The sequence below is a fragment of the Pseudopodoces humilis genome, chromosome 20, assembly GCF_049639895.1.
Source record: "Pseudopodoces humilis isolate 2021_Gansu_Grassland_sample_001 chromosome 20, ASM4963989v1, whole genome shotgun sequence".
In the NCBI taxonomy this organism is placed as follows: domain Eukaryota; kingdom Metazoa; phylum Chordata; class Aves; order Passeriformes; family Paridae; genus Pseudopodoces; species Pseudopodoces humilis.
In genome coordinates, this window is record NC_142219.1 from 4041429 (window position 1) to 4056587 (window position 15159).

General features: G+C 47.4%; 2 protein-coding genes across 3 annotated transcripts; one reads left to right on the top strand and one right to left on the bottom strand.

Moving 5' to 3' along the window:
• Window positions 1-107: 107 nt before the first annotated feature.
• On the top strand, window positions 108-11858 carry USP30 (ubiquitin specific peptidase 30). Its single transcript, XM_014254011.2, has 13 exons — window positions 108-160; window positions 584-693; window positions 1203-1388; window positions 1959-2062; window positions 2817-2915; window positions 3630-3672; window positions 3914-4008; window positions 4642-4701; window positions 5732-5818; window positions 6303-6383; window positions 7171-7390; window positions 7957-8077; window positions 8940-11858. The coding sequence occupies exons 1-13, from the start codon at window positions 108-110 to the stop codon at window positions 9163-9165; spliced, it is 1485 nt and encodes a 494-aa protein (XP_014109486.2). The 3' UTR covers window positions 9166-11858.
• A 645-nt stretch (window positions 11859-12503) lies between these two features.
• Window positions 12504-15142, bottom strand: ALKBH2 (alkB homolog 2, alpha-ketoglutarate dependent dioxygenase). 2 transcript variants are annotated; one of them, XR_015774202.1, is made up of 4 exons: window positions 14848-15142; window positions 13994-14192; window positions 12774-13243; window positions 12504-12698 (listed from the first exon to the last, which is right to left on the bottom strand). XR_015774202.1 is itself a non-coding variant. In XM_005524575.3 (3 exons), exons 1-3 carry the CDS (start codon window positions 15056-15058, stop codon window positions 12895-12897), a joined length of 759 nt encoding a protein of 252 aa, XP_005524632.2. In that variant the 5' UTR covers window positions 15059-15142; the 3' UTR covers window positions 12504-12894. The 2 variants fall into 2 exon arrangements, 1 of the variants encoding a protein (XP_005524632.2); XM_005524575.3 differs by having other exon boundaries at window positions 12504-13243.
• Window positions 15143-15159: the final 17 nt, after the last annotated feature.

Sequence of the window (15159 nt, forward strand, 5' to 3'; positions counted from 1 at the left end):
ATAACCGGCCCCCCCGCACCACTTCCGGCACCACCGCCCGGCCGGTCCGCTCGCTCCTGCCGTCCCCCCGGCGCCTCCCGCCCGAGCGCCCGCGTCCCGGCGCGGCCATGCTGGCGGACGGGCCGGTGCGGCGGCTGCTGCGGGCGGGGGAGGGGGCCAGGTCCGAGGGGAGGGCTCGGCTGTCACGGGAAAGGGTCGGGGTGGAGCGGGAAGAGGCTCGGGATAAGCCGGGAGGGGGCCGGGTCTGAGGGGAGGGAGGGCGGGGGGCTCGCGTTGGTCGGGGACGAACCCTCGGCCGAGCGCTTCCTTTCTTCCTTTCCCTTGTCCCCTCACTTTCTTCATTTCCCTTTCCCCCTTCCTTTCCCACCTTCCCTTCCTTTCTCCCTTTCCCTTCTCCCTTTCCCTTTCCTTCTTCCCTTCTTCCCTGCCCTTTTCCCCTCGCCTTTTCCCCGCTCCGTTCCCCACACCCCCCTTCCCTTTTCCCCTTTCCCTTTGCGCTCCCGTTCCCCGGGGCAGGCCGGGCCCCCGCGGGCTCTCCCGCTTGCCGCAGCTCCTGACCCTGTTCCCGCTTCTCCCGTCGCAGGCACCGAGCCATGAGGAGCTGGGGGGTGCTGGGGGGCGCGGCGGCGGCGCTGGCGGCCGGCATTTACGTCCTGTGGGGCCCCATCACCGGCAGGAAACGGCGCCGGAGAGGTACCGGAGGGCTTGGGGCTGCCAGCACCGGGAACGACCCCTGCATGTGCTTTGTCCCGTTTTTCCAACCCCGGCATGTGCTTTGTCCCGTTTTTCCAGCTGGCCTCAACGCTGCGAGAGCAGCTATTGGTATTTCCCACTGCCAGCGGGCAGGGTGGGGTGGGATTTTCGGAAGGAATTCTTCGCTGGGAGGGTGGGAGGCTCTGGCACAGGTTGCCCCATGCCTGGAAGTGTCCAAGGCCAGGCTGGACGGGGCTTGGAGCAGCCTGGGATAGTGGAAGGTGTTCCCTGCCCATGGCAGGGATGATCTCCAAGATCCCTTCCAAACCATTCTGGGATTCTGTGAAAGCCCAAAAATCAACTGAAATACAAAAAACTGCAAACTGATCCCCGCTTATACTAAAGAACTTCTTATTTTTTTTTCCCCCTGTAATTACACAGCATTCCTATTGAAAACAGGATGTTTTCCCTGGATTTCGTGGTGTAAACTCTTGCAATTCTCTTTGCAGGGCTTGTCCCGGGCCTCCTGAACCTGGGCAACACTTGTTTCATGAATTCCCTGCTCCAGGGCTTGTCCTCTTGCCCCTCCTTCATCAGGTGGCTGGAGGAGTTCACAGCACAGTACAGGACAGAGCAGGAGAAATCCCAGGAACATCATCAACACCTGTCAGTGACTTTGCTGCAGCTCCTGAGAGGTACTGAGACATTTTCCTGTTGTGGCAAACCAGGGATAAAATACTGGAGGAGAAATGTTGTCATTTTCAGCCTCTTCTCCCAAAGAAAGAAGCTCGTGTTGTTTCTATTCCCTATTTTATTTCCCTCTGTAATTTCCAACCCCTTGGCCAAAGCTCAGCCACTTTTCACAGAAGGGTTGAATTCCATCAAATTCAAGAAATTTAGAATTCTATAAAAAAATTATTAGCAAATCATTTCAGCTTTTGTTTGTTTGGTTTTGTTTTTTATTTTGTTTGTTTTCCCAAGCTTACTATTTTCCTGAAAACCTAGGACTGTTCAACCACACTTTGCAAGGTTTTGGGTAAAATTATTAAAGATTTAAAGCTCAAGGTGATTCATTTCTGGGCTAAATTAATCTCTGACCCCCTCAAGTGATCCCCTAGCTTCCCTCACAGGGTTGTTTTTAAAGGAAATCCCTTGGAAGTTCTGCCTTGGGATGTTCCTGTGGTGTGAGGCCGGTGGTGCTTTAGCCCTGTTGGATTTTTACCCATTTTTGAGTCCTCCTGACAATCCTGCATTCCCTTCTCCAGCTTTATCCTGCCAGGAGGTGACAGAGGACGATGTCCTGGATGCCAGCTGCCTGCTGGAGGTGCTGAGGATGAACAGGTGGCAGATCTCCTCCTTTGAGGAGCAGGTGAGAGCGCAGGAATTTGGGAAAATCCCCGCTGTTCTCCCTTGGACTGGGATCCCCCAGAGCTGGAGCTGTCAGATCTGAATCCTGCTTCCAAAAAGTGGTGGAAAACATCCACAGGTTGGGAATGGGGCTTTCAGTGTGCTGGGATATTCCTCAGGGAATTCCTGGCTGCTTCCAAACCTTGTCATCACCAACAGGGCCAGGAATATTAAACCTGAGCAGATCCAGCCCTGATTTCCCTATGGATAATGGATCTGTGCTCTGCTCCCAGGGATGGACTCCAGATTTCCAGTCTTTTCAGTAATCCTAATGATTTCCAATTCTTTTTAGTATTTCCAATGCACTCCATCAATTATCCCCACTCCTAAACTATATTCCTGATTTCCAAGGATAGATTTCAATTATGCTTCCCTCGAAATTGAGGAAAACAGGGATTTGGGAGTATTTTTTACTCCCAAGTGTTTTAGTTCCTTGTGAGTTTATATGGCCCAGGATGTCTTCAGTGCCTTGTGCTGTTAGGAGGCTTTTGGGCACAACAAAATATATTCAGTATTAACACAAATATTATTACAATAAATATATTTAATATAGTGATTGATATGCTTTATTGTATATTATATTTATTGTGTACTTACATTTATAAATATAAATATAAATCCGGGCTCTGAGCTGTAATTTTTCCTTAATTTCCTGTGAAATTCCAGCCCTCCTGGAATGTTTTTTTGATGTCTCTTGGTTCTGACTCCATTTTTAGGACGCCCATGAGCTGTTCCATGTCCTGACCTCTTCCCTGGAGGACGAACGGGATCGGCAGCCCCGTGTGACCCATCTGTTTGATGTGCATTCCCTGGAGGTGATCCCTCTTCATTTCCTGAGCAGAAATTCCTGGAATCTGCCCACATTCCCAAGCAGAAAGTGTCTGTTTAGGATATTTTGATTCTGTTCTCAAAGCTGTTCTTTAATCCTTTGATAGGAACTCATCAATAAGTCGAATGAAAAGAATTCTCGGGTTTTACAAAGAAAATAGCTTTGAATTTTCAGTGTTCCTGCTTTCCTGAGGGGTTTTGCACCCTAAATCCATGGCATGTAGGGATTTAAATCAGTCCCTCCAGGCAGTTACTCTGATCTCTAGTTCCCACCTGAAAAAGGGTTGAAAACTGCAAAAAGGGCATTTCTGGAAGAGTTTGATGGAGGTAAAATTGATCTTATTCTCCAGCTTGCTGAAACACTGATGCAGATTTAAAATATCTGGTTTTGCCTAAAATACAGACAAAAAAAAAAAAGACAAAATCTCCTATTTTAGTGTTCTGAAGCAGAGAGTTCTGCAGGTTAATGATTCCTTTTACGAGTAACTGTCAATTACAAATTTATTTTGTACTAGGTTTTTTTTTGTTCTTCAAATTTATATCTTCAAATATATCACTGAGATTCCCACAATTTTTCTAATGCCAGAAAAGCCAATTACGGATGAAATAGGAACACATTTAATACTTCATCTATTAAATTTCTAAATCTTTTCTATGTTGCTGAGGCAGGGTTAATGAAATGTTTTTATCTCCCTCTGTAGCAACCAGAAATAACCCAAAAGCAAATAAGCTGCAGGACAAGAGGTAGGATTTTATCCTTTCTGGATATTCTGAATATTCATAGGATAGTTTTGTTTATTATAATTTTAATTGTAATAAACTGAATTAGAAGTCAAAAATATAAATAACCCTCCATTAATTATAAATCACTGGGACAAAAATGTGCTTTGGAGGCATTAATTTTGTTACTGCAGGGCAAAAGCTTGGGATTGGAGTGATGAAAGTGTGTGGATGGGAAAATCCAAGGACAGTTTTTGTGTTGCAGGATCTCTTCCCCCTGTGTCCAACAACTGGAAATCTCAGCACCCTTTCCATGGAAGGCTGACCAGCAACATGGTCTGCAAACACTGTGAGCACCAGGTGTGGAAACAGTTAATATTTTATATTATTATTAATATCTGTGTCATGTGAGAAGGGATTTCCAGCACTCAGAGTCCATCCTGGAGCCATCATCCCTTGGTCATGAGCAAGGATTTATCCCTAAATGGGCTAAAAAAAATTCATGTGATGCACATTTTGGGGGTAACAACTGCCTCACCGAACAGAATAATTGATGTTTTACTCTCTTGCAGAATTAACAATTAATTAGTTAATAATATTACCTGAAAATCCACACACGTGGGTGAGTTTAGAACTCGCTGCTCATTCCACACATTTTGCAGAGGCACTTTAAAGTCCAGTTATCCCAAGTAAAGAGATGAAGATAACCTGGATAAAGGAAAAAAAAGAAATACAGAAAATAAACCTAATTTATAGCCCAAACCAAGAGAACATTTGTATTTTATTTCCCAAAACTTTGCAGACAAATTGGAGTGAGCAGGAGGAGGCCGAGCAGAACATTCCTGGTGTTCCCTGGCACAGTTGGGAACCTTGGGGGGTTTGAATCCTGTTCCACCAGGGAATTATGGACAGCAGGGGGAACAGGCTCATTTTGGGGGAGTTGGATATTTTGGGCACTGGCATAAACCCTGGCTCTGGAATGTTCTCTTGCAGAGCCCTGTGAGGTTCGACACCTTCGACAGCCTCTCCCTGAGCATTCCAGCGGCTGTGTGGGTACGTATCCCACTGCTCCCTCATCCATCCTGCCCTTCCCAGGGCCTTTCCCAGCTGCACAGGGCAGTCAGAACTATTTTAGAACTTGATTTTCCTGCTCTTTAATAATCCTGTGCTGCTGCAGGACCTTCTCCCTAACGGGTGGTGCCAGGTTCCGATGAGTCCAACGAAAGGAACTTGGTGATGCCACCAGAGCTTTCTGTTTCTCCTGGTGGAGGATTTGATCTTTCCTTTGGAATTTGAAGAGCCCAGGTCACTTCCCAAGGGCTGCTTCCCATCCTAGGAAGGTGATTTTTCAATTGGGGTTCACCTGGCAGGTCACACCTTAAGCCATCCAGGCTTTTCCAGCTGGTGATTTCAACTGGGAATTGTTTCCATTTCTTTCTGCCTCTGAAAAAACTTCAAATGACAAAACGTTGTGGATTTTTTGGGGGGCAACATCTGCAGGATATTTTTGGACTGTAAGAGTTTGTTATTTCATGTCTGGTAGTGATTTCTTTCCGCTGCTGCTTGTACTCATGAAAACTGTGATTCCTACTTGCAGAGTGCCCTCCTGGAGAGCCAGGATTGGGATTTGGACTCATCTTTTGCTCTTTGTGTTTTGTTTTATCCAATCTTTGACAGGGCAGGATATGAGGGAGGGCAGGAAGGAGGCCTAAATTCCATTAAAAGCTGTATTTTTTCCTATGGAGAGGGCCAGAGAGCATAAAGTGAGCCCTGAAGTGCTGGAATGAGAGATAAATAGGAACAGGACAGGAATCTGTGCTTTAAAACCCCACTGAAGGGCTCACACGTGGAATCACTGCTGTTGTTATCAAAAGGCCGTAAAGTTTTCCATGTTTACTCCAGCCTAAGGGTGGATCCCCACAATTCCATCATCGCCCAAATCCATTCAGTCAGTTCTTTCATGAAATAAATCTGCAGTTCTGTAGTTTTTCTATGGAAGAAATCATTCAAAATCCATTCCCAAAATCCAGCGGAATGCACCCTAAAATTCCTGCAAATAATTCTGGCTTTTCTTGGCACTCAGGGTCGTCCCATGACACTGGACCACTGCCTCCATCACTTCATCTCCTCTGAGTCTGTGAAGGATGTTGTGTGTGACAACTGCACCAAAGTAGGTCCCTTTGATTCCTGTCACTTTAATTCCTGTCACCTCCCTGCTCAGTTTTGAGCCTGCTGACACAATCCTGGCTTCACTTTCCTCCTCCCTTTTCTTCAGGACTTGGGGAAAGCCTCTGGGATTTCAGATATTTAACAAGGAGCTGTTACCTCACAGAATATTTGAGGCTTTACTGACTACTGCTGTTACAAAATCTACAAATATTTTATTCTGTAGTTGCCAGGTATCTCCAGGGATATTTTTATTTTGCTCTGGTATTGTTTAAAAATCAACAGAAGAGGCGAAGGAGTGCAGTTCTGAGTGAATGGAGTTCTCTAAATGCTCATTTCTGCTTGATTTTGGTTTAGAATTTTGGTCCTTAGGATCCTTTAGGAATTCTGAAGATCTTTCCTAGGTGTAATTAATGCACTGATCATAAAACAGACAATTAATTGCTCCTGTCTGCAGGTGCCTTCATTTTTTCCCCTTTTCATTTCAGATCCAGGCAGAAGGAATTCTGAATGGACAGAGCATAGAAAACCAGAGAACGACGTTTGTTAAGCAATTAAAGTTAGGAAAGGTGAGGCAAAAAAACCCCTCCAAATTTCCTAAATCTTGTCACACAGTAACTTCTCTCTTTGAGCTGGTTGTGTCCATTTCTTGCTATTTACACCACAAATGTTTTACTTTTCAAGGTAAGCTCACCTGGCAAATAATCTGTGGGCATTGAGGCCTCAGGTCAGCAAAATATCAAACATTAAACACTTAAAGGATGTGAATATTCTCCTGTTATTTAGCAAAACACTTAAATGTGAGTTTGGCTCAGTGGCATTTCTTAGATTTTACGTTAATTCTTCGGTGAGCAAATTGATTTATATTTATAGAGTTTGTAGCATCTTCAGCAATTCCACATTTCAGAGAAATTAAAATATTCTAAATACAGCTGGTGAGTAAACATCAGTTGTGATTTCTATGAGAAAACTCATTTTTTTTTCTCTGTAATCCTGTCATGCAAAGGCCAGCATGGCACTTTTGTGTAATTAAAAGCCTCAGGTGCCAATAATAATAATAATAAATAAATAATAATAATAATAGTAATAACAATGTACTTCTTGCTGCAGCAATGATTTTGAATTTCAGCTCTTTATAACACTTAATGTTTTTGGTTTTCCCTGTGCAAAGCCATTAATTATTGGGGATTAGGAGATATCAGGAATCTCACAAGAATTATTGTCACATTTTAGGGTCATTGTTGCCACTGAGCTTACACAGAGATAAGGGAAATGCATTTCCTTATTCCCTGGACTTACCACCTGTTTCTTTCCATGCAAAATGTGGATTCTCCTTTCCTGAACTCATTCCTGAAGCTGCCCCAGTGTTTGTGCATCCACCTGCAAAGGCTGAGCTGGTCAAACCAGGGCACTCCCCTGAAGAGACACGAACACGTCCAGTTCAACGAGTTCCTGGTCATGGACATCTACAAATATCGGGTTCCTGGGCCCAAATCCAGCCAGGAACAGCTCAGCCAGAAAAACTCCGAGGAGATAACACCTGGAATAAAGGATGGGAGAGCAGGGAAACCTTCAGGTACCTCCTTTGCCAATAAAATAGTTCAGCTCTTTCTGCATTTCAGGGATCAATCACTCTCTGTAGGATCAAGCCATGAGCAGCATCTTGATGTGGGGCTCTGCAAAGAGGACAGAAATCCCTTTGCCATTCCCAAATTTACATTTCAGTTTGGATAATTTAATTTTGATCCTGCTAAATGTATATTAAAAAAAAATAAATTACAAAACACAGCACAGAATTCACATAAAATATGTCCAAAAGTGTGTTGAACTTGGGTTGTGTCAGTGTTTTTCGTATTAGGGATTTCAGGACAAGCAGAGAAGGAATCTTGGGAATGGTGAATTCATCAAAACCAGTTGGAAAATTCAGTTTTGGTGTGTCCTTAGGCATCTCAGTATTCCTTTGGTTGGGATTTTGGACATAGGGGCATTTCCATATTCATGTAAAATGAATTTGAATAAAATATCTATTGCCTTTGGCAATTAAAATCAATAAAAATCTCCCATGATGAAAGGCACTGCAGGAGCAGGGGTGCTGTTCTTAGCATTAAAGTTAAATCCCTGCATTTCTCCTTCCTCTGGCAGATGCAGAACAACCAGCTGGTACCAAACCTCTCTTCATGAATGGTGCCTCCTCTTCCTCCTCCACTTCCTCATTTCTGATGTCCCCAGGAGCTTTCCCACTTGCTGCATTCCCTGAGTGCAGGTAAGTTAGACATTTGTACCCTCTCTCTTCATTTCTGTCCTTCAAATTGCCTCCCTTTCTTCTGTCCTCATCACAGAATGTAACCTTTGTCCCAGCTCCTGTGCTTGTCTCTTGGGTGATTCTTAGTCCTGGGAAAGGCAGGTAGGGCAAGTTGAAAGCAAAACTCAACATCTCCTTCCGCTGGTTCATGGTGCAGTGAATCCTTCTGCACAGCCATAACCTCACTGCTGCTGGCTTCCTCTGGCTCTTCCTTCATTTTCAAATGGTTGTAAGAAACCCTCAGGGTTTTTTTTTTTTCTCAGATGTTGCAACTGCAATGATTCCACCCTTGGGGCTTCTGCTGATAATCCTTTTCCATAGAATTCCGGGATGATTTGGGTTGGTCGGGAACTTAGGGACCATCCAGTGCAGTCCCCTTCCCATGGGCAGGGACACCTTCCACTATCCCAGGTCTCTCCAAACCCCATCCAGCCTGTGCTTGAGTATTTTCAGGGATGGAGCAGCAGCTTTGAATCCCATAATCCCAGAATGGTTTGGGTTGAGAGGAGACTTTGGAAATCATCCACCCCTGCTATGGGCACCTTCCACTATCCCAGGTTGCTCCAAACCCCATCCAACCTTTCCTTGGACACCTCCAGGGGATGGAGCAGCAGGCAAAAAGCAGCTTGCATCACAGAATGGTTTGGGTTGGACGGGAACTTAGAGATCCCATCCCACCACCGTGCAGGGACACCTTCCACTAGATCCACATTCCACCCACCTTCCCTCCACCGCAATTCCCCTCAGGGAGCCCCAGCCTTGCTCCAGGCAGGAATTGTGCGCGTGCTGTGGTGCGTGGCCGCGCTGACCCGTGTCCCCGCAGGGCCCCGCTGTACCTGTACCGCCTGATGGCCGTGGTGGTGCACCACGGGGACATGCACTCGGGACACTTCGTCACCTTCCGGCGCGCGCCGGGCGCCCGCGGCAGCCAGTGGCTCTGGATCTCGGACGAATCCGTGCGCAGGGCCAGCCTGCACGAGGTGCTGGCTGCCAGCGCCTACCTGCTGTTCTACGAGCGCGTGCACGGCCGGGCCCAGCCCCAGAGCTGAGCCGGGAGCGCCGGCATCGTCCCGAGCCCTCGGATCGCGCCTCTCCGTTATGCAAACTTCCCCCTCTCCCCAGGCTCCCTTCCCCGTGGGAGCAGCTGGGAATTGGGGTTTGTACCCAAATCCCGCTGTCCCAGCCCGTGCAGCCCCGGGTGTGTGTTGAGAAGCGTTTTCCTGCCTTGTCCCAAGGCTCTGTTCCATGTCCTTTTCCCAGGGAGATGCTTTACCCCACGCATTTCGTTTCCCAAGGGCCTGGAGAGGGGTTGTGATGTCAAGCTGCTGTTGAAGAGCCCATCCCAATCCCTCCCCTGGCACCTCTCCATTATGCACCAGCCCCATTCCCTGTGGCAATGGCTGGGAATTGTGTTTTGTACCAGAATTCCTGGAGCTGTTCCAATGTCCAGCCCCAAGCGTGTGTTGGGGAGCCTTTGTCTGCCAGGCAGGGATTTTATCCCAAGGCTCTGTTCCCAATGTTTCCTAGTGGGGAGCCCTGGGAGGGGGCGAGGGGAAGCTGCTGTTGGCGATGATTTAAGACACAAAGTGCCTTGAGCTTCCATGAACAGCTGCATTGCCACTGGCCCAGCCCTCTGCATGCCCACTGTGTCCTGGGAATGTCTCACAGCCACGGGATGAACACATGGAATCGCATTTCTCCTGACCTATCAAGGCATCTCCACAAACGGCCCCGATCCAAAGGATTTCCCTGTTCACACGATTTTCCTCCCACTGTCCCTTCTTTATAAAGTCCTTCTCCTGATTTAAATTGCTTTATCCAGGAGATAATTTTGTATCTATTAAGAGTTGAAACCTTAATTTATTGCTCCATACCTTTGGAATATAGCTGGAATCAGCACATGGAAGTGTTTGCTAGTGCTCAGTGTTCTTATTTCCTTCAGCACTGTTGAATCCAGTTGTTTTGTAGCATCCACTACAACTTTTAATGCTGTGATTTCCAAGCTGCTGTCATTGTTCTAGACTTGCCCTTCCCATTTGATTGCTGGAATTCTATTATGGATTGCTCTTCCCAGCACTGGGATCTACACTCCTGGCTTGCAGCTGAGCTGTAGAGCAGCCCCTGGCCTTGTTAAATGGAATATAAACAACAGGGCCAGGACTGGTGGGCACTTACTGGTCTCATGAAGAAATCTGGGAGTCCTGCATCAGCTCCAGGCTGCCATGTAAATAGAAATAAGGGGAATTCTGCTGCTCTGGATTGTTTGAGGTATTAAAAAAAAAAATAAAAAAGCAAATAAAAACAAATCCCAAAGCCCAGAGTGAGAAGCAGCAAAAATCCTCCTTTAAAAGTCTGCTTTTAAATGACCAGGAATAAAATATGTAGGTTGTTTTTAGCTCTTTTCTGTCCTTATAAGCTTGGAGGAGAAAAATCTCTCATCAGACAAGCTTTTTTCAGTGTGAAGTTTTCAAATAACAACTGTCTTAAATAGGTTTTTTTTTAGGGCAACTTTGTACCTCATGAATTCATAGTGCTGCCCAAAGCTCGGGGGTGTTCACACTTCCTCAGGAGAGGCTCCAAACCAGCCAAAGCAGGAGTGGTGAAACGGGTGGATATGCAAAATTATTTACACAACTCATCATTCCTGAGCCTGGAGCACAATTCCTGGCCCAGGTGAAGCTCATAGTGCATAAATATTGATAAATCCACTGCTGGGCTGGGTCCTGGTTCCTGGCTGTGCTGTACAAGCAGTAGTTTGGTTTTAACCTGTTTTAAGTAAGAGAAAACCAAGAGAACTAACAAAAAAAACCCCACCAAACCAACCTTCAAGGATGCAAAATGCCAAAAATTTGCTCTGGCCATTGAAGGCAGAGCTGACAGAGCTGGAGAAGGAGCCAGCTCTCTGAAACCATCACCCCAACATCTCCCTCCAGCAGATCTGCCCCTGCACCTCAGAACTGGAACCATTTCCAGTGCCAGCAGTGGCTGTCCTGCATTATCCACGCTCACCACTCTGCTTGGGGGTTTTCCCTGGATCTGGGAGCTCAGCTGAGCAGCCCCTTGGCTCAGTTGTGCTGGAGGCACAGAGGACACGCACACTACGGACTGAAAGCTGAAATGTGGCAGCTGGGACAGGGACAAAGTCAGCTCTTCCTGCACAGCCAGCGGGTTTTCTTTTGCCAAGAGCTGTCTCCCTGGGCTGTGGGTTGACTCTGGATCTCCCTCAAGGGCTATCAAGGGGAGGGCTGAGCCTTTTTTTCTGGTTTTGCCTGTTGGGGAGGAGTGGATGGGCTTGGTTTAACCCTTGGGTAAGGAAGGGAGCAAAGCCCAGCACCTCAGTCCTGGCCCTGAGCTGTGCCAGATCTTCCCAGCCCCCTGTGAGCTGGGGATCAGTGCAGGGCTTTGGGAGCTCATCCTCCCAACTCTGGAGGTCACTGGGATCTGTTTTCCAGCCAAACCTCCCCCTCTGAGAGGGCTCCATGCAGCCACAAGGCTCAAATGCTGGTACTCATCCATCCCAAGCTGCCATGGTGGAGAAGATGTTAATAAATTGTAAAGAATTAAGAGCTCCAAGATGACATCTCTGTGTTGGGATTATTCTTGTCTTATTTTGTGTGTTAATTTAAAAATGTCTGTTCCAGTCCAAGCACTGCACTGCTGTTGGAAGTTGCTTTTTTTCCACTTCAGGGTATTTTTGTAACTGTACAGTAGCAATAAAAGAACAAACTTGGTAGAAAAATCAGTCTGGGAATGTCTTGAAACAAACACCAAGATGGGAGCCAAAGGGGTTGAAACAACACTTCAGAAGCTCTGGCTAAGAAGGATTTTCTGCAGGAGCTCTTCAAGTTCCACAGAGCATCTCAGAGTGGCAGAGGGTGGGAAGCACCAACTCCCACTTGTCTGCACAGGCCTTAATTCCATAGGAATAATGGACCCACCACTGAAGGCCAGAGCCCAGCACTAATTCCAGTGGCTGTAGCCAGGTTACACAGGATTTGGTTCCCATCCTCACCCAGAACTTGCCATTCCTTGATGCCTCAAGATTTCTTGGGGACTGGACAGAATTCCCTCATTTTCAGCAGGATTCCCTGTGGGCGAGGGAGGTGATGGTTTTCAGGGAGTCAGAGTGGGATAATTATTTAGGAAAATACACTCTCAGAGTGACAGCCTTCCAGTGGAAATGGGACAACCCAGTTCCTCCCCACAAGGACATTTTTTGCTGCCTGTTTTTTTGTACAAATGATGTGAGGGAAGAAAAATCTTGTGCTTCCTCCTGCAAGAGCAGCCTCCCCCAGGAGCAGAGGAATTCAAGCAGACAGGAGTCACAGTGACTCAAACACTCATCCAGCCACACTGCACTCCCTGTCCTCGCACCTCAGCACTCCCCTTCTCCACTGACAGGCTCATTCTTGCTTTATTTTAATTAAAAAACCCCCAAGCAAACCAGAGCTCAGTGACAGCATCACCTGTAGAGTACCAGCTTTAAATGATCACAGCTTGTGGCTCACAGTGTTTATAAACTGCTGCCTCCAGGCTATGGAGCATTTCCATCTTCTTGGAACACCGCTTAGATAAAGATCAGCTGAGAGCAAAACAAGGGTAGCAGTCAGCAAAAATAGGGATCAGCAGGACATTTCCCAGAGGAAAAAAACCTTACCATTGAGATCAGTGGTCAAAGGCTTTAGCAGCAAAATTACCCAACTTCTTGTGTCCATTTGCTCCTCCAGTCCCTTGGATCACCACAGGGGAATCCCACAGTTCCAGCAGGAACTAAAACTTCACTTTTCAGAGCCCAAAGGCCCCGATGGCTGAACATTTCCCTGCTTGGCCGCGGGCAGGACTTTCCTGAAGGTGAGGTTGACCCTGGGGGCCAGCACCCTCCTGCGTGGGGGCAGGCTGTGGTACCAGTAGAGGTTGGTGGGGTGCTTCATGAGGAGCAGGCTGCCGTGGGCCAGCTGCAGGGTGATCCTGCCTGTGCCTGGCATCCCTCCCTTGCCCCGCCGATCCCGGTGCCGGAACACGAAATCCCGGCAGGCTCCGAAGGACACGGAGGCGATGGGGCTGCGGGGAACCAGCTCCTTCTCATCATCCCGGTGCTCCCCGATGTGGTCCAGGCCATCTTTGTACCTGTGAGAAACGAGCTTCACATCATTATTATATAGAATTTAACAGTTTAATAGAAGGACAATTAGGAGATTAAAAATAAAGTATACAGATACGGCCGGCTGTCTCTGCATTCAGCCAAGAGAGCACTCCTTACTAACAAAGGATTCATAAATTCTCATACATGATTCAAACGTTCTTCTTAAGTTTTGGATGTTTCTTTGTTTAGTTTTTAACCTGTCCCCTTCCCAATAAATCAATCTTCTTGGCTCCACCAAGTTTCACATTCCCTGATAACAGAAATGCAATAAATTCCTCCCCCAGAGCTCTGGTCACTGCTGTCTTCATCAGAATAAGATAATCTAAGAATGGAGGGGGGTCTTTGACTATCTTTTTCAGTCTTTGGGTTGTACAAAATTATTATTAAATTATTAAAACAAAAGTAGTTTTTGTTTTAATACTGTGCCATAGTTCAACATATATGCATATTATACCACTATTTCTAAGTTTCATCAATAGAAGGAACTTTATTAATACAACAAAGTTTTCTAACCTTATACATATAACATTCATTTTAATATCTGTGAAAAGCCAATAATATAATATGTATCTATAACACAGCTCTGTTAATTACTACCATCAATTACTTACTGATAACCTAATATAATAATTATTTTCCAATTAAACCAAACAAATGCTGCACAAGTTTGGGGTTTTTTTTTTTTGTTTCATTTGAAGAAAAGGTTGCTGGGTGCAGCTGGAAAGGGGCTGTACCTGTTGATGAGGACGAAGTTAAAGGTGTGCCCTGTTTCCGAGGTGACGCGCTCCCGGATCCGGGTCAGCACTGGGATCCACGGCTTAGGGTGGAATGTGACCCCTGAGTACGTGTAGGACAAGCCAGGGTCTCCATATGTGACCTTCTTCCTGGGAATCTTGTGCCACGTGCCAAATACGTGCAGTTTTGTCATGTCATCTGTTTAAACAACACAGGGGAAGGATCAACCCCGGCTCTGCATTGTCTCCTGTCCAATATTCTCCTGGAGCAGAGCTTCTGGGAATCTCCAAACAGGAATGAGGGTGTTCATGTCAACCCAAAAGCTGTCATCCCTGTTCCCAGGGTTTGTGTCCCAGCACAGTCAGACACTGTCTTGTTCTCCCCATCGAATGGGATGAACAGGACCAGCATCCCCATCACACATCTCACACACTGCATCTCCAAAAAATTCCATCACCACGCCAGGATCAGCCCTTGACAAACACTTCCAGTTCAGCAAAACCGACCCTGTGGGGTCAGACCTGCGTTCTTGGCTTCTCAGGCCCACGTTGTGCAAACACCAGGTGGCTGCAGAAATCTCCCAGTGCCTACCAGCCTGGGCCCTGGGAATTCTCTGGGACTCGCCTGGATGGGCTGGGCAGGGAAATGCTTTACTGGGAAGGGATAAGGGGGATCTGGAGGGGAATAGAGCTGGACACAGAAATGTTGAGGTTAGAAAGGACCAGTGAGGGTCATCCAGGCCACCCTCCTGCCCAAGCAGGGTCCCCAACAGCACCGTCCAGCCCCTTTGGGAGGCCTCCACAGCCTCCCTGGACAGCCCATGCTCCGCCACTCTCACAGGGCAGGAATATACCTTCGAAATACTCCACCTCCTTCTCCAGCTCCTGGAAGATCTCATCCGCCTCGGCCTTGCCGAAAAGGATGCGGTAATCGCAGCTGAGCCCCTCGGCACGGATCTCCCGCGGCGGCGCCCGCCCCGGGCCGGGCTCCTCCAGCCGCGGCCTCTTCCCGCCGCCGCCATCCCCCGCCTGCCCGCGGGGTAGTTTAACCACGAACCCGTCCATGGGCGGACCCGGGACCGGGAGGAGCGGGAGCCGCGATCCCGCGGGAAACGGGAGCGCGCGCCAGGGATGGCGGCGCACGGAGCCCCGCCCCCATCCCAGCT

Coding starts and splice junctions, on each gene's coding strand:
- ALKBH2 (XM_005524575.3), bottom strand. CDS start 15,058: ATGGACGGGTTCGTGGTTAAACTACCCCGCGGGCAGGCGGGGGATGGC. Junction 14,193..14,847: donor GGAGGTGGAGTATTTCGAAG/GTATATTCCTGC, acceptor TTGTTTAAACAG/ATGACATGACAAAACTGCAC. Junction 13,244..13,993: donor AACTTCGTCCTCATCAACAG/GTACAGCCCCTT, acceptor CGTTTCTCACAG/GTACAAAGATGGCCTGGACC.
- USP30 (XM_014254011.2), top strand. CDS start 108: ATGCTGGCGGACGGGCCGGTGCGGCGGCTGCTGCGGGCGGGGGAGGGG. Junction 3,673..3,913: donor AATAAGCTGCAGGACAAGAG/GTAGGATTTTAT, acceptor TTTGTGTTGCAG/GATCTCTTCCCCCTGTGTCC. Junction 4,702..5,731: donor GCATTCCAGCGGCTGTGTGG/GTACGTATCCCA, acceptor CTTGGCACTCAG/GGTCGTCCCATGACACTGGA.